The sequence below is a fragment of the Pongo pygmaeus genome, chromosome 2 (assembly GCF_028885625.2).
Source record: "Pongo pygmaeus isolate AG05252 chromosome 2, NHGRI_mPonPyg2-v2.0_pri, whole genome shotgun sequence".
NCBI lineage: Eukaryota > Metazoa > Chordata > Mammalia > Primates > Hominidae > Pongo > Pongo pygmaeus.
In genome coordinates this window covers 138258978-138279536 of record NC_085930.1, presented here as the reverse complement: position 1 = coordinate 138279536, position 20559 = coordinate 138258978, and the positions used below count along the sequence as shown (strand labels likewise).

At 37.5% G+C, this 20559-nt stretch overlaps 1 protein-coding gene across 13 annotated transcripts in view; it reads right to left on the bottom strand.

Annotated features, from left to right (window-relative positions):
• Nucleotides 1-20559, bottom strand: part of ANKRD28 (ankyrin repeat domain 28) — a 199456-nt gene that overhangs the window by 18250 nt on the left and 160647 nt on the right. For all 13 annotated transcript variants that reach the window (XR_008501727.2, XR_008501726.2, XM_054483188.2 and 10 more), the window contains 6 exons: nucleotides 10729-10840; nucleotides 9776-9802; nucleotides 9326-9400; nucleotides 4580-4781; nucleotides 749-836; nucleotides 529-646 (listed from right to left, as the gene is read on the bottom strand). Coding sequence is in view for 11 of the 13 variants with exons in the window: in XM_054483188.2 (XP_054339163.1) it covers nucleotides 529-646; nucleotides 749-836; nucleotides 4580-4781; nucleotides 9326-9400; nucleotides 9776-9802; nucleotides 10729-10840 (622 nt within the window). In the remaining 2 variants the exon portion in view is untranslated. The remainder of the gene's footprint in view (nucleotides 1-528; nucleotides 647-748; nucleotides 837-4579; nucleotides 4782-9325; nucleotides 9401-9775; nucleotides 9803-10728; nucleotides 10841-20559) is intronic.

Sequence of the window (20559 nt, the reverse complement as noted above, 5' to 3'; positions counted from 1 at the left end):
CAAACATATTATGCTAAACATTACATGCCAATTTCAGCTAATTAAGAACTTTAAAGACCATACTCTCCATATCCTTCCATCAATTAAAGCCATTTATCATTTTATGAGTAATTCTGTATTTTTATTGGAAGTGGTTTAAAAATTCAGTTAAAGCAACAACTCTGCTAAAATGCAAATAGTATGAAAACACGAAGAGAGAAACTTGGTATTCAATGAAAATAATGATATTTCAAAGGTGAAAAAAGATTAAAGTGTATAAGAAAATAAGTGAGATAATGGAAAAAGTCAAATTGACATTAATTCTACTCAGAGTTTTAGAGTTTTAAAATTTTGTTCTAACATTGTTCTCTAGATTAAGTTGTACTCTGTAATTGTTCAAAATTAGCATTTAAAAACTAAGATACTGAAAGAAATGGTAAAGACTATTTGACGAACATTTAATGAAGAAAAAATAAACATAACCTAGTTCAGTTCTAGGTAACGAGGTCATAAAAGCTTTTTGAAAGGAAAGAGCATATTTCTGCTTACCCCTCTATGCAACGCTGTCCTTCCCCACTTATCTTTGGCATCTACATTTGCTCCTTTGTTCAGCAATGAGTAAACACAGTCTGTGTGCCCGTTGAGAACAGATAGCATCAGAGGCGTCCTGAGCAACAACAGGAATAGGTTCAGTGCTGTCACTTAAGACTGTACCCTGGTTTTCAAAATACGCCCTTCTGTGATGCAACAATTATTTATCGAAACTTACTGTCCATTTCCATCTTGAATATCCACTGCATTCTGTGGTTCTGCATTTCCTATTAATAGCCGTAAGCATTCTGAATGACCATTTGTTGCTGTAAAGTGAAATTTAAACATTTCAGTAATTACATATAATGATAAAATAGAAAATGTCCACCTTAGAGCACATCTTCTAGAATTTAATTTTGGGATAGTTTCACTGAATTTAATATGCAAGAATGAAAACTATAGGTACAAAGAAGGTTTCTATGGCCTTTGATTGTTAAAGCTGGAACAAATATGATTCCTCACAGTAAAACATGACAGGCAGACTGCCTACCCAGCACCCATCCCCTATCATCTGCCTCTAAAAGAATGCTCATTTTATTTAGCTCTCTGGCAATGTGGTCAGGAAGAGTGCCTTGCCTCCAGCAAAGGGATGATACCATGATTAGACCAAGTCAATCACAACAACCCCATTCTCCTCTGACAGTGATCAGTTTTAAGGTGAGCAGCAAAGGAACCAGGTCGGACTACTGAGATGCTGGTAAGTCTAGAGGCTGCTGGGAAATACTTTTATCTCTAATAATGAAAAGCCCCATTCCTTCCTGATTTTAGATGCAATCCTTAAAAGCAGCAGCAATAATCCCACAACATGAATGCAAATGTAAGAGAATAACAGAATTTAATCCAGAGCTCTGACATCGTTGTAGAATCAACCAACCCTGGAACTGCATCTGCCTGATACTGCTTTTTTTTTTTTTTTTTGAGACAGAATCTCGCTCTGTCACCCAGGCTGGAGTGTAGTGGTGTGATCTTGACTCACTGCAACTTCCGCCTCCGGGTTCAAGCAATTCTCTGCCTCAGCCTCCCAAGTAGCTGGGATTACAGGCGCCCGCCACCACACCCAGCAAATTTTTTTGTATTTTTAGGAGAGATGAAGTTTCACCATCTAGGCCTGGCTGGTCTTGAACTCCTGACCTCATGATCCACCCGCCTCGGCCTCCCAAAGTGCTGGGATTACAGGCGTGAGCCACCATGCCCAGCCTGCCTTTGGACATTGTATGTGAGACACTAAACCCCTTAAGCTATTTTCAGTAGGGTACTCTGTTATTTATGGCTGAAATACTTTCAAATGATATATATATATATATATATACACACACACACACACACACACACACACACACATACATACAGTATAAGAAAAATGATCCATCTAAAGAATGCATGTGTTAAGTCCAAATGCATAAAATGGGCAAGGGTACAAGTAGAAGTAGTCCAAAGAAAACAGCTTTGGAAGTAAGTTAAATCCTCTGCAAAATTCAGGTCCTGTTCATATATACAAAGTCTGAAGTTTAAAGAAATACATCAGAAAAAATGTATCTTGCATATGATACAGAAAAGAATGTCTATCACTATTTCTTCTAATTAAAAGATGACAAAACTAGCAAAAGCAAGCTAGGTGCTGAATATTCCACAGTATGTTCTGACAGTTATATTAAATACTAATAGTTATTAAACTTGTGGCTTAAACCACCTCTCCTACCCTAGTCCAATCTGTATGCTGCACTCTGCCAGCAGCTCTCACAGCTTAGCAATAAAAAACAGGGTCGTAACACTTGGGGATGTTCAAGAAGAACTTGTTTGGCCCATCATTTTTCAAATCAGTTCATTTACACTCAGTGCACATAGCTACTGATGAATGTTTGTGTCATCTAAGTTCAATACCCAAACACCAAGCACAGCATCACTGTGGGAAAGGACTGGTAAACCTCCAGGAAAAAAAACCCTCAGTGTTCTTTTCATGGCTTACAGATGCTCTCTATAGACCTCCAAATTTGAAATGCATCTATAGATACAAGGCTTGCATTTATTGAACAGGCAGGCACTAAGAGTAACCTGTGGTTCTTCTTGTGGGTAGGATTTATGCTGAACTATATGGCATTGGTTAACTACTTCTAAGGGACTGGCTAATGTTTCAGTTCAATATTTACCTATTGAGAGTGCAACCACTCCCTGCAAGCTTTAAATTAGTTCTGCATGTGATCTGCAATTATAATTTTTCTAGCTATAGATTAATATTTTTAAAATGTACTTATTTTTCACAGATCCCATCCAGTGTACAAAATTTATTTTTATTTTATATTTTAGGAACAGCGTTTCATCATGTTGCCTAGAGTGCAATCAAACTGAACTCAAGTGACCTTCTTGCCTCAGCCTCCCAAGTTAGGTGGGAATACAGGCATGCGCCACCAAGTTTGGCTTTGCAAAGTGATATATAACTTCACTCTTTTTCAGAATAAGATAACAGCAAGTAATGCATTTTAACCTCTTGTTCAAACCATATAGTAGTGTATATATGTTTATTAGAGGTTCTAATTTATTATTAAAATATTTTTCTCAGCCCCGCTTGAACATCTGATAGCTTTGAAGGGCGGCTCTGGGAGTAACAGTCGGTGTTATCAATAGTCTTCTAAAATGTAAGCTTCCCAAAGGACTAGAAAAAAAATCCAAGACATATATTCCAATGTATTCTTAAGGATCACTCTATAAAAACAGAGAGTTGTGAATCTCCATCTGCCGGTGATACGCAGTGGGTAGCAAGTCATTTAACTGACTTGGTTATAGACCTTCGTATTTTAACGTATCTGCTACATCGTAATATCACAATATGGAATAGTTCTTGCATAAAGTGCTCTGTAAAGCCTGTCTGCATAAATGTTTAATGCAGTACACTGGTAAACGAAGTCAAAACGTGTATCACTTGTTAAATGAAAGATTATACCAATCCAAAATAACTTCTACCAGAAAGAAATACTGCATTGTTTTGTTGATAAAGTGTTTCTGAAGTTAGATTATTACATAAATCCAACTTCTAAGGCAGATAATGTTTTAAGTGATGATAGTCTTGTTGTTGGTATTCCCTGAGAATACAATCATTTTACCACTTAAAGTCAAAAATTTCCCCAGTCGTAGCTCCTGGTAATCTCCTTGGGTCTGGAAACTTTTGAAGAGCCAAGCTGACATTTTTCAGCTCTTTGGGCCACTGGGTTTTAGAGGGAAAAGTCCAGAGATAAGTCCAGGCTGTAGCACAACCTTCAAAACAACACAGGCGCCTCTCTGATCCTGCCCTACCTAAGCTTTGACGGTAGTGGGGCTTCTGTCTGGAGAAATGCCCTCAAAGGGTAACCAGTAGGTGTGACATAGAATTGGCCAATGTTAGCATCTGCAGCCACCATCGAAAGATGAATCCACTGCCACTGCCCCCTGAGGGGCCCCTAAAATTGCAGAAGGTATCAGCAAGGAGGCTGCCAAGGCTGTTTTCCAAGAGAGGCCATAGGAGGAAGGGAGCTACTTGGGGGCACTTAAATCTTTTGTGCAGAGGAGCTTCTTTTCTTGAGAGCAGGACAGTTTTAATGACTTCTTAAACACTTGTGTGGGACAGGCTTGAGCATGAGGGAGGTTTTAAGCCAGGCACAAAGTTAGTTTCAAATACTAGTTAATAAATCTATTTTTATTTCCTTTTTCACACAGAAGCTGGTAGTCTAGGACCTACATGTAAACAACTTTATATGAATATTTTTTGTACTTGGTTTACTTGGGTTGGTATAATACACTGTATTTAAGTTTCCTGAACACTGTGGATACTCCTAATGTTTTTATGAATGATGGAGGCTTTGTAAATTCATTTGTGTGAATAAAGTTATTTGGTGGGGTCAAATAATCCATATATGATTTGAAAAAAAAAAAAAGGTCAAAATTTTAAAGACAATTAATCAGAAATATTATATACCAGAAACTGAGAAAGAGTATTGGATAGAAGTTAAAAATAAATCAAGCATAATATCCAGCATACCTGCTGCATGTATAGGTGTCCTCTTCAAAATGTAATCTTTTACTAAGATTGAGGCTCCCTGATTAATGAGTACATCCACACATTCAACATGGCCCTTAAAAGCTGCAAGATCTAGAGGTGTTCTTCCACTACTATTTCTGACATCAAGATCTAACAAAGACTGTACCAACACTTCCAGTGCTTGATGGTGACCATGATAGGCCTAGAAATAAATAAAAATGTAAATTTAAAATATACATATTTAGACTGACTTCCTAAATACTTCAATAAATGTAAATAAGCAAACTTGTCTTCATATTATTATCCTATTTGAGATAATTCAAACTTCTACATTGAGAATTCAGGAAGTTAACTACAGATCTTTCTAATAATCAACATAGTAGGCTACTGTGTTAGGGAATAGGCATTCTAAAAATAAAAGTTCAAATGACAGGTGATCTTTTCATGAGTATACAATGCTTGGCTCATGGCAGACATTCAATGGATGTGTGATAGGGATTCATTTAAAGTCTTGATTTCAAGTCTGATTCTAAAAAGCCTGTGTTTTTTTTGTTTTGTTTTGAGACAGGGTCTTGCTCTGTTGCCCCGGCTGGAGTGCAGTGACGTGATCATAGCTCACTGCAGCCTTGACTTTCTGGGCTTAAGTGATCCTCCCACCTCAGCCTCCTAAGTAGCAGGAACCAGAGGTACACATTACCATGCCCAGCTAATTTTTCTTTTAATTTTTGTAGTGATGAGGGTCTCACTATGCTATCCAGGCTGGTCTCAAAATTTCTGGCCTCAAGTCATCCTCCTATCTTGGTCTCTCAAAGTGCTAGGATTACAGGCATGAGCCACTGCGCCCAGCCAAGCCTGTGTTCTTAATCACAGTTCAGGCTCCACATCAACTGCAAAGACAGCTAGCAACTTAAGTCAGTGCTTGAATATTCTGATTTCTCAAATTAAACTGACCATACCCACCCCATAATGTGCCATAGCTAAAAAAGAAGTAATTCTTCTAGCAAAGAAATACATAACTGAGCCCTGCTTGAATATCACCACATACCAGGCATTGTCCTAGCTGTACAAAAGTAAGACTGAAGATTTGTCAGACTGAAGTTGTCTTCTTTTTTTTTTTTAGGATGGAGTCTCTCTCTGTCACCAGGCTGGAGTGCAGTGGCACAATCTCAGCTCACTGCAACCTCTGCCTCCCTGGGTTCAAGCGATTCTTCTGTCTCAGTCTCCCGAGTAGCTGGGATTACAGGCGCACGCCACCATGCCCCAGCTAATTTTTGTATTTTTAGTAGAGATGGGGTTTCACCATGTTGGCCAGGATGGTCTCGATCTCTTGACCTTGTGATCTGCCCGCCTCGGCCTCCCAAAGTGCTGGGACTACAGGCGTGGGCCACTGCGCCCGGCCCCGAGTTGCCTTCTTCATACGGTCTAATAAAAGGCTTTCCAGAAAAGTCTTTTCAAAATCCAACATGGCAACTGAACATATATTATTTATACTGGACTAAATGCTGAGCAGGACATAAAGAAATAAATAAACTTCAAAGGACTATAATGCCATTTCTTGTAGAAAATGTCAGAAAGTAGCAGCAACAGATAAACTTGCTCTGGGCCTCACTGATCTCTTTATAATGAATCTGTGTAGAAACTTGACTACTTAAGCTTGACTATCTCAAAGATTAAAGTGACTGTAGGTCACGGAATTCTACTGTTTTAGGATTACATCTAACTTTGTTCCTCAATACCAGGTCAACGAAAATTATGCTACTGAAAGAATGAACTCTGAGGAACCATACATTATATATAGAAGACAATATAAAAAGAAGAGTTTAGCCAGTTGCAGTGGCTCACACCTATAATCCCAGCACTTTGGGGAGGCAGAGGTGGAAGGATCATTTGAACAGGAGTTTGGGACCAGCCTGAGCAACACAGTGAGATCTCATCTCTGCCAAAAATAAACAAACAAACAAATAAATAAATAAGCTGGACCTGGTGGCACATGCCTGTGGTCCCAGCTATGGAGGAGGCTGAGGTGGAAGGATCACTTGAGTCTAGGAGGTACAGGCTGCAGTGAGCTGGGATTGCACCACTGCACCCCAGCCTGGGTGACAGAATGAGATTGTATCTCTAAATAAATAAAAAAATAATAATAAATGAGGTTGGGCATGGTCAGTCACACCTATAATCTCAGCACTTTGGCAGCCCAACACAGGAGGATTACTTGAGGCCAGGAGTTTGAGACTAGCCTCGGCAACAGTGAGACCTTGTCTCTACAAAAAAATAAAGAATTAGTCAGGAATGGTGGTGTGCACCTATAGTCCTAGCTACTCAGAAGGCTGAGGGAGAGAGGCTCACTTGAGCTCAGGAATTCAAGACTGCAGTGAGCCATGATTGTGCCACTATACCCCAGCCTGGATGACAGAGTGAGACACTGTCTGAAAAACAACAGCAAAAATAAATAAAAAATAAAAATGAAAAGACAAGAGAATAAATGGGAGCCATGATGATTTGCCACAGGGCTTTTCCCCCCATGATATCCTTGTATGGGACTGAGAGAAGAAGCCCAAATGTCCAGTATGAGCAAAATTAGGAATCAAGGCCAGTTTCCTTGAGCCTCAGATCAATATGTTTTCACTGTACCAAGTTGTCCCGAATGGGAGTTTCGAGTAAGAAATTAAAGTAACTTCTGAAAACCTCCTAGAGATAGATATGAAATGCAAAAGTGGTGGTATAATCATATTTCACTGAGCCTAATTACTAAATTATTTCAATTTTTAGTTTAAAAACACTATTTAGTATACCTATGGCATAGCAGCGCTTATTCATAATAGCCAACAGATGGAAGCAACCCAGCATCTATTGTCAGATGAATGGATAAAGAAAAATGTGCTATATACATAACAATAGATTATTATTCAGCTTAAAAATAAGGAAATTCAGCCACATGCTACAACATGGATGAAACCTGCTAGATGAAATAAGCCAGTCACACAACACAAAAAAATAGTTATGATTCCACTTAAATGAGGTATCTAGATTAGTCGAATTCATAGGAACAGAAGGTAGGCTAGTATTACCAGGGACTGGGGAAAGGAGAAGTAGGGAGATGTTGAATGGGTACAGAGTTTTAGTTTTAACCTTTACAAGATAAAAATATTCTGGAGATTGGTTGTATAGTAATGTAAATATACTTAACACTGCTGAACTGTACAATTAGAAATGGTTAAGAAGGTACGTTTTATGTTATGTTTTCTTTTTTCTACCATTACCACCATATACACATACAAAATCTCCGACAAAAAAATAGTAATTGGTTGGGGGGGAGAGGGGGAGAGAGAGAGAGAGAGAGAGAGAGAGAGAGAGAGAGAGAGAGACCGACCCACTAATCAATGCATAGCACATTGTTAACTTGCAAGCACAAAAAGAGAAACTTGCCAAATTGAAGGGTGGGGAGAATATAAATGAGAAATTTATAAGGAAACAACATCATTAAACTGATAACTAAGTCCTAAAGACTGCAGGACTTTTGGGAGTCTTTAATATGCTACTAGTTGAATCTCCGCAAGGGGGAAATAGTCTGGCACCTAGAAAGTGCTCAAGAAATGACAGTGAAATTATTATAATGAGAATGATGTTGCTGCTGCTGCTAATGCTGCTCAGTCTTCATTTCTTTTCATCAATAGTAAAATGGCTATTTCTTCCATGCTGGCTTTGCCTTTTCAGACTTATTTACTATGCATGTCTGGAAGAGGTGATGGTGTTTCCAAGGACTCAAAAGGCAAAGAAGTAGAAAGCTTCAAGAATGCTTTCTTAGTTATTTAGAACATGATAGGAAGTATCAATGGGGAGAAATGGCAGAAAATTTAATGTAAATATGTCAGTGTTAAAACACACACAAGGAGAATATTAAGATAAAAAATAATACTACATAAGAAAAGAAACAATCAAATGAATAACTGAACTTGTAGTGTTCCACATTAAATTAAGGATACATCCTTATAAGAATTTTACTAAAAATCAGGGATCTCACAAACACCTGGTGACAGTACCCTGGTCTCCTGATTCTCAAAGTACCCCCTTCCCTACAACTCTAACATGCTTTGTCTCAAAAATAAATTCTTTCTGTACAGAAAGCTAGATTAGGATCTACTTGAAATTTAAGGTAATAAATTCTCATTTGACTTAAAAAATTGTCACATTCTTCCCTAACCTTCTCCATTTAGTGATTGACACTGAAAAAAAATTTAGAGGAATCTTGAAGTGGAAGGGACATAACAGACAATGTAGCCAAATCCTATAGTGTGAGCAACTGAAGGACCAGTGAACACACAAGTTAGCACCCCAAGATCACAAAGTAAGCAAAAAATTGTAGAAATACCACAGAATGTGTGTGTATACCATCTGCTTAGCCAACTTATAAGGCATTCCACTAGGGCAGCACATTTTAAAATTCACCATCACAGGCATATTCTCCATATTTTCTCCCTTTCTCTCCCCAGAAGGCCCTGGGGGAAGCCTAAGGATCATTGTCTGTCTTTTTTTTTTTTTCTAAAGCAAGAAACAGAAAAAACAAAAACAAAAACCCAGCACATTAAGTAATTCTCTGAATTAAAGAAAGTTCTCAAAACTTTTAATTCCATGATAACTATTACATGGACCAAAAGTTTATGGTACTAGTTTGAGTCAACACAAATAGGTATTAGATATTTTCAGTAAACCAGCAGCCATCAAGTTGGCTATGAAGGCAGTACTCACAGCCAAGTGTAAAGGGCTTATTGTTGCTCTATTATCTGAATCACTCAGCATGTCTGTTCCTGAGGTTTCCATTAACTGAAAAAGAAGAGGCATTTTAAATGTCAGAAAGACATACTACAGCAATTATTCTCTCCCACCCTCCCAGTTCAAATCCACTTTAGAGTATTATTTGGCAACTCAGCAAACTTATAAAACATGATTATTATTAAAGTATACTAAGGACCACAGACTAAGAGCTTTGAAGACAGGCGATAAGAGTTTGGGGGAAATGCTACTTAATTGCCACCAAGTAAACATCTTCCTTCCCTCTGTACACATGATTTCTGTCACCGTCTTTGTGCCTAATATGTAAAAACACTTTCAGCTCTAATGAGAGCAAATAGATAAACATAATTGGTAGGAGGGAACTGACCAATACTAATTGGTGGGAGGGAACTGACTAATACTTACAACATCTAGAGGAGTTTCACTTGCAATCTGAAATAAAAGTCAAAACAAAAATATTTAGCTTGGGAAGTATTCATCTATATTAAGTCTCAACTTACACAGGGCTTTGCTAACTTTTACCCTAAACCCGTGCTTCCTTTGGCTCCAAAAAATTAGGTGTTTTGAATAAACAATTTTATATCACAATAGAAGTCAAATCTATATACGTAAGTCTAAAATTTTGGTGTGAAGATCCATAACGTAGGAAAACAGTTATTTTTGTAGCAGGGCTCTAAGTGCTATATTAAATTGTCAACCTCCCTTTTCTTCTTTTATATCTACTCTCGTTGAATTTTATTTCCCCTTGAAGGGAAGCAAAGTTTAATGTAATTTATAAGGTAAGTCTAAATAAGAGCATCTTTAACCTAAAGTATCTGTTACACACATGAATATCTTTTCCTTGACTTTCCTTCTGGTTTGGTAAATTTGGGTGAATGGTGGTATTCTATTCCAGAATCAGACCACAGTAGAAATAAAAACTTCTTTTGCAGAAGTGGAGTCTCCCTTGTTAGGAGGGGTTGTGAAATAAATGTGCCTTTTGGAATTCCCTAAATATATGGGGGAGATATTCCTTTCACAAGGACTTTTATTTCTCACAAAAGACACAGTTATAGTTTTTTAGAAACTTATGAGGAATATTTATTTAAAGGGGCAGGAGAAGTAAATGCTGTAGACATGAACATGGAACATGGGGTAATCAGTAGCCCTCTTCAGAGATCTAATTTTCTCCTTTTTTAAAAGGAAAAGAGAATGAGATACATCTTACTAAAGCAAGTACGAATTTAAGAGCTATATAAATTCTGAAAATGTTAAAAAACGAAATGGAATTTGTTCCTTGATCCATTTATTCTCATTTTTGTTACATTATTAGACTATAAACTCCCACTAGGTCTTTCACAAGAATTCAGGAATCTTACCAGCTGAAGACATAGACGGTGACCATAAGCAGCTGAATAATGAACTGCATTGTATCCTTGCTTATCACGGATCCCTGGATTTGCATCGTTTCTTAATAAGTATTCCAGGCACCTATATACAACAACAACAACATACTGAAAATCCTAAATCCTGCATTATTAACCAATGATAAAAAGAGACTGAAATTAAAAACTGACAATTTTTCTTATACTTGAGTAATATAAAAATCATAAATGTATTACACTATAAAAATCTGTCATTTAAATGACATTGACTAAAGTATCATAAAAATGCAAATGAAACATTCATGAGAATCTTCTTGATTCAAAGTGGATACCTCAAAAGTCTGTCAGACAGCTTTTTTTTCTTAATACGTGAAGGCTCTCTTTTACACAGTCTCTATACCACCACCTATTCTACTAAACAATGTTGGATAGGATTAAACTTTTGGTGGTGGTGAGTACATAATATTGGCAATATTACTATTTATCTATCTGGAACACAGAATGAGTAAATTTTTCATCATGAAGCTCAAGAAAGGATGTTAAACAAAAGAAAACAAAACCCCAAGAAACCAAGGTCAGAACTCAATGAATCTGAATTAGAGGACTAAGAAGAGGTATATAAACAGAATAAAGTGGTAAGAAGGTATCCATAAGAGATACTTCATTTCATTTCTGTGATATTAAAATATGAGGAAAATAATTTTAAAAAACACTATATGTAAAACCACTATGGAAAACTGTATGGAGATTCCTTAAGGAACGAAAAGTAACACTACCATTTGATCCAGCAATCCCATTACTGAGTATCTACCCAGAGCAAAAGAAGTCATTATTTGAAAAAGGCACTTGCACATGCATGTTTATAGCAGTACAATTCACAATTGCAAAAATATGAAACAAATCTATTTAGGCTATCTATCAAAGAACGAGTGCGTAAAGAAAATGTGGTATATACACACCATGGAATACTATTCAGACATAGAAAGGAACAAAATAATAGCATTCGCAGCAACCTGGAGTTGGAGATCATTATTCTAAGTGATGCAATTCAGGGATGGAAAACGAATATCGTATGTTCTCGCTCATAAGTGGGAGCTATGAGGAGAGGCGAAGGCACAAAAATGATAGAATGGACTTTGGGGACTCGGGGAAGTTCCCAAATTGTACCCAATATGTAGTCTTTTATCCATCATATTTTACTCCATGTGAGGGATAAAAGACTACACATTGGATACAGTGTACATTGCTCAGGTGACCTGTGCACCAAAATCTCAGAAATCATCAATAAAGAACTTATCTATGTAACCAAAAACCACCTGTTCCCCAGTAACTATTGAAATAAAATACAATGAAAATAAATTTAATCATGTGTTTTTTTTTTGCCATTGGTTCTGTTTATGTGACGGATTACGTTTACTGATTTGCGTATGTTGAACCAGCCTTGCATCCCAGGGATGAAGCTGAGTTGATCATGGTGGGTAAGCTTTTTGATATGCTGCTGGATTCAGTTTGCCAGTATTTTATTGAGGATTTTCGCATCGATGTTCATCAGGGATATTGGCCTAAAATTCTCAAGGCTTTGGTATCAGGATGATACTGGCCTCATAAAATGAGTTAGGGAGGATTCCCTCTTTTTCTATTGTTTGGAATAGTTTCAGAAGGAATGGTACCAGCTCCTCTTTGTACCTCTGGTAGAATTCGGCTGTGAATCCATCTGGTCCTGGACTCTTTTTTTGTTTGGTAGGCTATTAATTATTGCCTCAATTTCAGAACCTGTTATTGGTCTATTCAGAGGTTCAACTTCTTCCTGGTTTAGTCTTGGGAGGGTGTATATGTCCAGGAATTTATCCCTTTCTTCTAGATTTTCCAGTTTATTTGCGTAGAGGTGTTTATAGTATTCTCTGATTGTAGTTTGTATTTCTGTGAGATTGGTGGTGATATTCCCTTTATGTGTCTATTTGAATCTTCTCTCTTTTCTTCTTCATTAGTCTTGCTAGCGGTCTGTCTGATTATCTCAATAGATGCAGAAAAGGCCTTTGACAAAATTCAACAGCACTTCATGCTAAAAACTCTCAATAAACTAGGTATTGATGGAACGTATCTCAAAATAGTAAGAGCTAGTTATGACAAACCCACAGCCAGTATCATACTGAATGGGCAAAAACTGGAAGCATTCCCTTTGAAAACTGGCATAAGACAAGGATACCCTCTCTCACCACTCCTATTCAACATAGTGTTGGAAGTTCTGGCTAGGGCAATCAGACAAGATAAAGAAAGAAAGGGTATTCAATTAGGAAAAGGGGAAGTCAAATTGTCTCTGTTTGCAGATGACACGAATGTACATTTAGAAAACCCCATCGTCTCAGCCCAAAATCTCCTTAAGCTGATAAGCAACTTCAGCAAAGTCTCAGGATACAAAATCAATGTACAAAAATCACAAGCATTCCTATACACCAATAACAGACAAACAGAGAGCCAAATCATGAGTGAACTCCCATTCACAATCGCTACAAGGAGAATAAAATACCTAGGAATCCAACTTACAAGGGATGTGAAGGACCTCCTCAGGCAGAACTACAAACCACTGCTCAATGAAATAAAAGAGGACATAAACAAATGGAAGAACATTCCATGCTCATGGACAGGAAGAATCAATATTGTGAAAATAGCCATACTACCCAAGGTACTTTATAGATTCAATGCCATCCCCATCAAGCTACCAACGACTTTCTTCACAGAACTGGAAAAAACTACTTTAAAGTTCATATGGAACCAAAAAAGAGCCCGCATTGCCAAGACAATCCTAAGCCAAAAGAACAAAGCTGGAGGCATCACGCTACCTGACTTCAAACTATACTACAAGGCTACAGTAACCAAAACAGCATGGTACTGGTACCAAAAGAGATATATAGAACAATGGAACAGAACAGAGGCCTCAGAAATAACACCACACATCTACAACCATCTGATTTTTGACAAAAACTAGCAATGGGGAAAGGATTCCTTATTTAATAAATGGTGCTGGGAAAACTGGCTAGCCATATGTAGAAAGCTGAAACTGGATCCCTTCCTTACACTATATACAAAAATTAACTCAAGATGGATTAAAGACTTAAATATTAGACCTAAAACCATAAAAACCCTATTAGAAAACCTAGGGCATACCATTCAGGGCATGGGCAAAGACTTCATGACTAAAACACCAAAAGCAATGGCAACAGAAGCCAAAATAGACAAATGGGATCTAATTAAACTAAAGAGCTTCTGCACAGCAAAAGAAACTATCATCAGAGTGAACAGGCAATCTACAGAGTGGGAGAAAATTTTTGCAATCTACCCATCTGACAAAGGGCTAATATCCAGAATCTACAAAGAACTTAAATTCACAAGAAAAAAACAACCCCATGAAAAAGTGGGCAAAGGATATGAACGGACACTTCTCAAAAGATGACATTTATGCAGCCAACAGACATACAAAAAAATGCTCATCATCACTGGTCATCAGAGAAATGCAAATCAAAACCACAATGAGACACTATCTCATGCCAGTTAGAATGGCCATCATTAAAAAGGCAGGAAACAACAGATGCTGGAGAGGATGTGGAGAAATAGGCATGCTTTTACACTGTCAGTGGGAGTGTAAATTAGTTCAACCATTGTGGAAGACTGTGGCGATTCCTCAAGGATCTAGAACTAGAAATACCATTTGACCCAGCAATCCCATTACTGGGTATATACTCAAAGGATTATAAATCATGCTGCTATAAAGACACATGCACACGTATGTTTACCGCGGCACTATTTGCAATAGCAAAGACTTGGAACCAACCCAAATGTCCATCCATGATAGACTGGATTAAGAAAATGTGGCACATATACACCATGGAATACTATGCTGCCATAAAAAAGGATGAGTTCATGTCCTTTGCAGGGACACGGATGAAGCTGGAAACCATCATTCTCAGCAAACTATCACAAGATCAGAAAACCAAACACTGCATGTTCTCACTCATACGTGGGAGTTGAACAATGAGAACACATGGAGGGGAACGTCACACACACAACTCTCACTCGTAAGTGGAAGGTGAACAGTAAGAACATGTGGACACAGGGAGGGGAACATCACACACCGGGGCCTGTCGGGGGTGGGGGCCTGGGGGAGGGATAGCATTAGGAGAAATACCTAATGTTAATGATGAGTTGATGGGCGCAGCAAACCAACATGGCACATGTATACCTATGTAACAAACCTGCGCGTTGGGCACATGTACTCTAGAACTTAAAAGTATAATGACAAAAAAAAAATTAATTAAAAAACACTATATAGGACCAGGTGTGGTGGCTCATGCCTGTAATCCCAGCACTTTGAGAGGGTGAGGTGGGAAGATCACGAGGTCAAGAGATCAAGACCATCCTGGCCAACATGGTGAAATCTTGTCTCTACCAAAAATACAAAAATTAGCTGGGTGTGGTGGCGGGTGCCTGTAGTCCCAGCTACTCAGGAGGCTGAGGCAGGAGAATTGCTTGAATTCGGGAGGTGGAGGTTGCAGTGAGCAGAAATCGCGCCACTGCACTCCAGCCTGGAGACAGAGACTGCAGAAGAAAACAACAGTATATAGGCCATAATTTACAATTTTAAGACATTTTATTACAGCAGAAAAAGAAAGCACTGAAATAGCACTGGTACCAGTGATCTTGGGCCATAAAGGTGAAATAGCCTCTGTTTACTCATTTGATACATGGAGAAGCCAGCTAAATAATCTAAAGTCTATTCATGTTCAAATTCTAAGTCTGTAATTATTCAGTGATAATTTGTTTGGTATTCAAATATGTCTACCCAAATATTAAACTACCTGGGGAAAAAATTCTTTAATCAAATACTCCTTGTTAAAAGTTTCCAAAATCACACTAAAGTCATATAAAAACAAATAAAAAGAAATTCTAAAGCAATATAACTGATCTTTCAGTAACTCTAGCTCACAAATATATGAGAGCCATTGTTTCAATGCTAACACTTATTTCTTTAAATGCTGAATGTCTTAAAATGCTTTAGACCTCTTAGAAATTACTTTCAGAATCTTCATTGTAATATCTTCAATGGCAGCAAATATTCATCCATTTAAGTGCAATTTTGATATTTATGCACAGCTAAAATTCTTTGGAGTCAAGCATAATAAAAAAAGAAGATTAAGCTGGGTGCAGTGGCTCATGCCTGTAATCCCAGCACTTTGGGAAGTGGAGGCGGGCAGATCACCTGAGGTCGGGAGTTTGAGACCTGCCTGACCAACATGGAGAAACCCCATCTCTACTAAAAATACAAAATTAGCCAGGCATGGTGGCACACACCTGTAATCCCAGCTACTCGGGAGGCTGAGGCAGGAGAATCACTTGAACCTGGGAGGCGGAGGTTGCAGTAAGCTGAGATTGCACCATTGCACTTCAGCCTGGGCAACAAGATCGAAACTCCATCTCAAAAAAAAAAAAAAAAGGTTAAAGTGGGTATCACTATGATAAAAAAATAAAATAAAACCCATGTCTGGCTCTAAAGTAATAAGACTGGTGTTTGGTTTTGTTTCACAAACTAGTTCTGAGGACATGTCAGGAAAAGGAAGTGTTTTAGTCAGTGTGTAAACTCTGTACATAGCCTTCCTTGGTGCCAAATTCAGAGGACAGTGCTCACTGGGATGTAGAAAAAGCCTGCAAGTCTGTAGGAATATTTTACAGGCAAAAACATTTTACCCAAGGGCATTTAAAAAAAATCTTTAATCAAGTTCTCTAGATGTTAGTGATAAAACAGAAATGGTTCTTCCTTACTGAGACCAGAATACAAGACTTATTCTAATACAATTTCTTTTATCGGCATACCTTTCAGATTTTGCTAAACAATATAAATTTTCATAATTACTCTGGGTAAGCAATATCTCTAACAAATGAAAAAGATTACTGACAGTAAGTTAAATGACTTTTCCCAAATCCTTTTGGTTAGAATATGGCAAACCAAGGACTAAACCACCTCAGGTCTTCTCTTTATCCATTGCTCTATGTTCCCACAAAGCTTTGGAACAGTGGTTAATCAGTTACAGTGATAAGTTAACTAGGGTGCTTATAAAATACTGAATTACAAAATTGCTTGATCTTGAAAATGTGGACTTCATTAGAGGGTGGGGGCAGGAGAGTCTGTCTACTCTTTTTTCTGTTTGTACATTAACACGTTCATTTTATGAAACCCAGACAATTAAGAAATGAAGATTCTCCATAATCTGTCTGTCCTCTGAAATAATATATATACACAAAATCTGAAAAAATATTTAAGGCTAAACAATATTCTGTTACAATTTTTTCCTCAATGTTAGGCAAATTAAATATCTTCATCCCCACTAACCACATAGGTTAAAATCAGAATGCATTTCAAACTATCTAAATTTCTCCTACTCTTACCCTACCACTCATGAACCCTACCATTTTGAGTTCTGAGGCAAGTTCAGACTGATTCAAATTCATGTGTCCCATAGCTGGTCAGAGCCCTGGGTAAGGACCACTCAGCCAGGAAAACAGATGTGGTATTGTCACTCCAAGAGGCCCTCCCTCCTCTCTACTCTTCCCATCATGGCATACAACAGTTCTTACCATCCCCCACCACCCCACCTCTGGCCCAAAAAATCAGTTTTAAAAAATACAACTAACCTTTATAGGAAGATTAGGATATGTCAGAACTGTTCCAAACAATTCATATATACTAAACCATTTTAAACTCTATATAGTCGTGACAGAGTTTAGACTAGTATCTCTATTTCACAGATGAAATAGGCACAGAGAGGTTAAGTAATTTGCTGAAGGTCCCCATAGTAAAAGGCAGAGCTAGTATCAAACTCTGCTCTTACATATATATATACTACAAAAGGCAAATATATCCTCTATATACCAACACAAAAAAATTTAAAGATTTTGGTAATAAAAAAATCAGATACATAGGAATAAATCTCAGCATTACAAAACCTCTACACACAAAAAACTGCATGATCCCATTTTTATGAAGTTTGAAAACAGACAAAAATAAACTGCCATTAGAAGTCAAAATGTAGCCCCATTTCCTAAGAGTGTTGCTATGGTCTAAATGTTTATGTCCCCCCACACCCATTCACATGGTGAAATTCCAACCTCAAGGTGATGTTATTAGGAGCTGGGGCCTTTAGGGGGTGATTAAGTCAAGAGGGCAAAGCCCTCCCTCATGAATGGGATTAGTGTCCTTATAAATAAGGCCCAAAAGAGCTCTCACTCCTTCTACCATGTGAGGATATGGCAAGAATATGCCCTCGAAGAGGAAGTGCACCTTCTCCAGACACTGAATCTGCCAGTGCCTTGATATTCTTGACTTCTCAGCTTCCAGAACTGTGAGAAATAAAATTTCTGTTGTTTATAAGCCACCCAGTTTTTGGTATTTTGTTATACCAGTCCAAACAGAGTAAGAGAATTGTTATTGCGAAGTTACGATGTTGCTGAAACAAATATCTAAAATGTGGAAGAGGTTTTGGAACTGGGTAATGGATAGAGGATGGAAGAGTTATGAGGTGCGGGCTAGAGATAACAACCCATATAATATTTTTAAAAATTATATATGACATAGAAAAGGCTTTATAACATATACCAGGACTTCAACTTTGATTAAGGCTGTGAGGGACATAAAATGATCTACATATACATACAGCAATATAACTGTTGATGATGGGTATCTCAGGAGAGCTGGTATGAGGGGAATTTCTTCCTTATAATCAGGAAAAACAGCCCTCAACCTTTCCTTCTCTTATATACATACTACACACAGGTGTGGAGAAGACCCACATGACATCCTGCTCAAAGACAGCCCTATACGTCTCTGCAAAAGGCAAATATAATTTTATTTATTAATATTTCACATATTTAATATGTTCATTGTGATAGCAGCCATATATTTGTTTGCTGGATTCTTACATTATGTAAAATAAAGATACTTCAGAGGACTTGCTGAATGACTGTCTACCAAGAACGCAGGCATCAGGACAATGGGGGTGACAAGCAGAATGACTAGAATGAGTCAGGGAAGATTTCATGTATTTTTCCAATTATTTACTCAAAGTGAGGACGAAGGGATATAAGGCAGAGCAGAATTATAATTACTGTATGTCAGTCCTAAACAGCAGAAAACCAATGTCAGATTGTTAAAAATTCCAAAGTATAAACAACTTTTCCTGGGGAGCTTTAAAGGTAGAAACTGTGATGCTGACAGGGGATTAAAAAAAAACATTTAAAAAACAAATAAGCAAATGTACATTACTGAATAATAGCAATTGGAAGCTCTGAGGAATTTGTCTCTTCTTTTAGAAAATATTTCATTGTTGCTTTGGCAGAATGAATTATACCTGATTCTCTTATTACTCAAGCTATTCCTGGGAATACAATCACAATTGGGTACAATTGTACCCAATTTAAGAAAAATATTTTTTACAATTTAAGAAAAATAAATCCTTTAATGCCACTGTTTAAGCCTCCAAAACAATCACTTATTAAAAGGATGCCTCTGGTATCCCAGAATAATTACTGTGGCTTATATTTTCCACAAGGCTCCCATGGAACAAATCATTGAATCAATAAATGATGGCACTTGACAGGCTCTCTGGGATTTTGATACTTAATAAAGATAGGAAACAGAGGCTCCCATTAACAGTGCTAGATTATGCACAGTCTCATTTAGTTTTCCCAGCAAGTCTAACAGGGAGGTTTCATTTTCCTTTTACAAATAAAGAATATTTTGGCTTAGCAATCACTTGTTCATACTCAAATGGGTACATTATGGAAACTCCAAGATTTAAATTGGGTCTTTCTGATCCCAAGGCTCATGTTCTTTCCAGTATATCAGGCTGTTTAGTGTACATACTGAGGATTAAATATTTAAATAATAAAAATAATTGCTTACTTGCTCAAAACAGTTTATATTCAGTAAGAAAACTAGTGATTTTAGTACTAGTACCCTTCTATAGGAAAAGTAGATTGGCTTACAATGAAACCACAAATCTCCAACACTATGGGTTGAATTATATGTTATTCCTTTGTGGTTTTGTGTGTGTGTGAATTCAGGTTTAGTGCATTTGTCTAAGGGCAGAAGGATCAAAGTGTAATCTTTTTTGGGGGGAAGGAATGTGGGAGACAATCTCTCAGTGGAATCTGGATCATACTGAGCTGTACTCAATAACCAGTCTGTGATAGTGGTAAAGGACTACAGATGGTGATAAAAGGTATAACTTATTTTAAGCAAATCTATAAATCAAACCATGGAATTATAAAACTGATAAATTAGGGATAAGCTACTTATCCAAGTTTACTAAAGTATTTTCTGATTTATAGTCTTTATCATAGATTTTATTTAAATAGTTGCTATCTAAAAACATACTTTATATTCTTGCAAATAAAATACACATTACTACTGCCTTTAAGATTAGAACTTTAGGCTGGGCACAGTGGCTCACTCCTATAATCCCAGCATTTTGGAAGGCCAAGGTGGGCGGATTACTTAGGTCAGGAGTTTGAGACCAGCCTGGCCAACATGGTGAATCTGTCTCTACTAAAAATACAAAAATTAGCCAGGCATGGTGGCAGGCACCTGTAGTCCCAGCTACTCGGGAGGCTAAGGCAGGAGAATTGCTTGTGAACCTGGGAGGTTGAAGTTGTAGTGAGCTGAGACTGCAGCACTGCACTCCACCCTGGGGGACAAAGCAAGATTCCATCTCAAAACAAAACAAAGCAAAACAACAAACAACAAAAAAACCCACAAACACAAAAAAAAAAACCCCT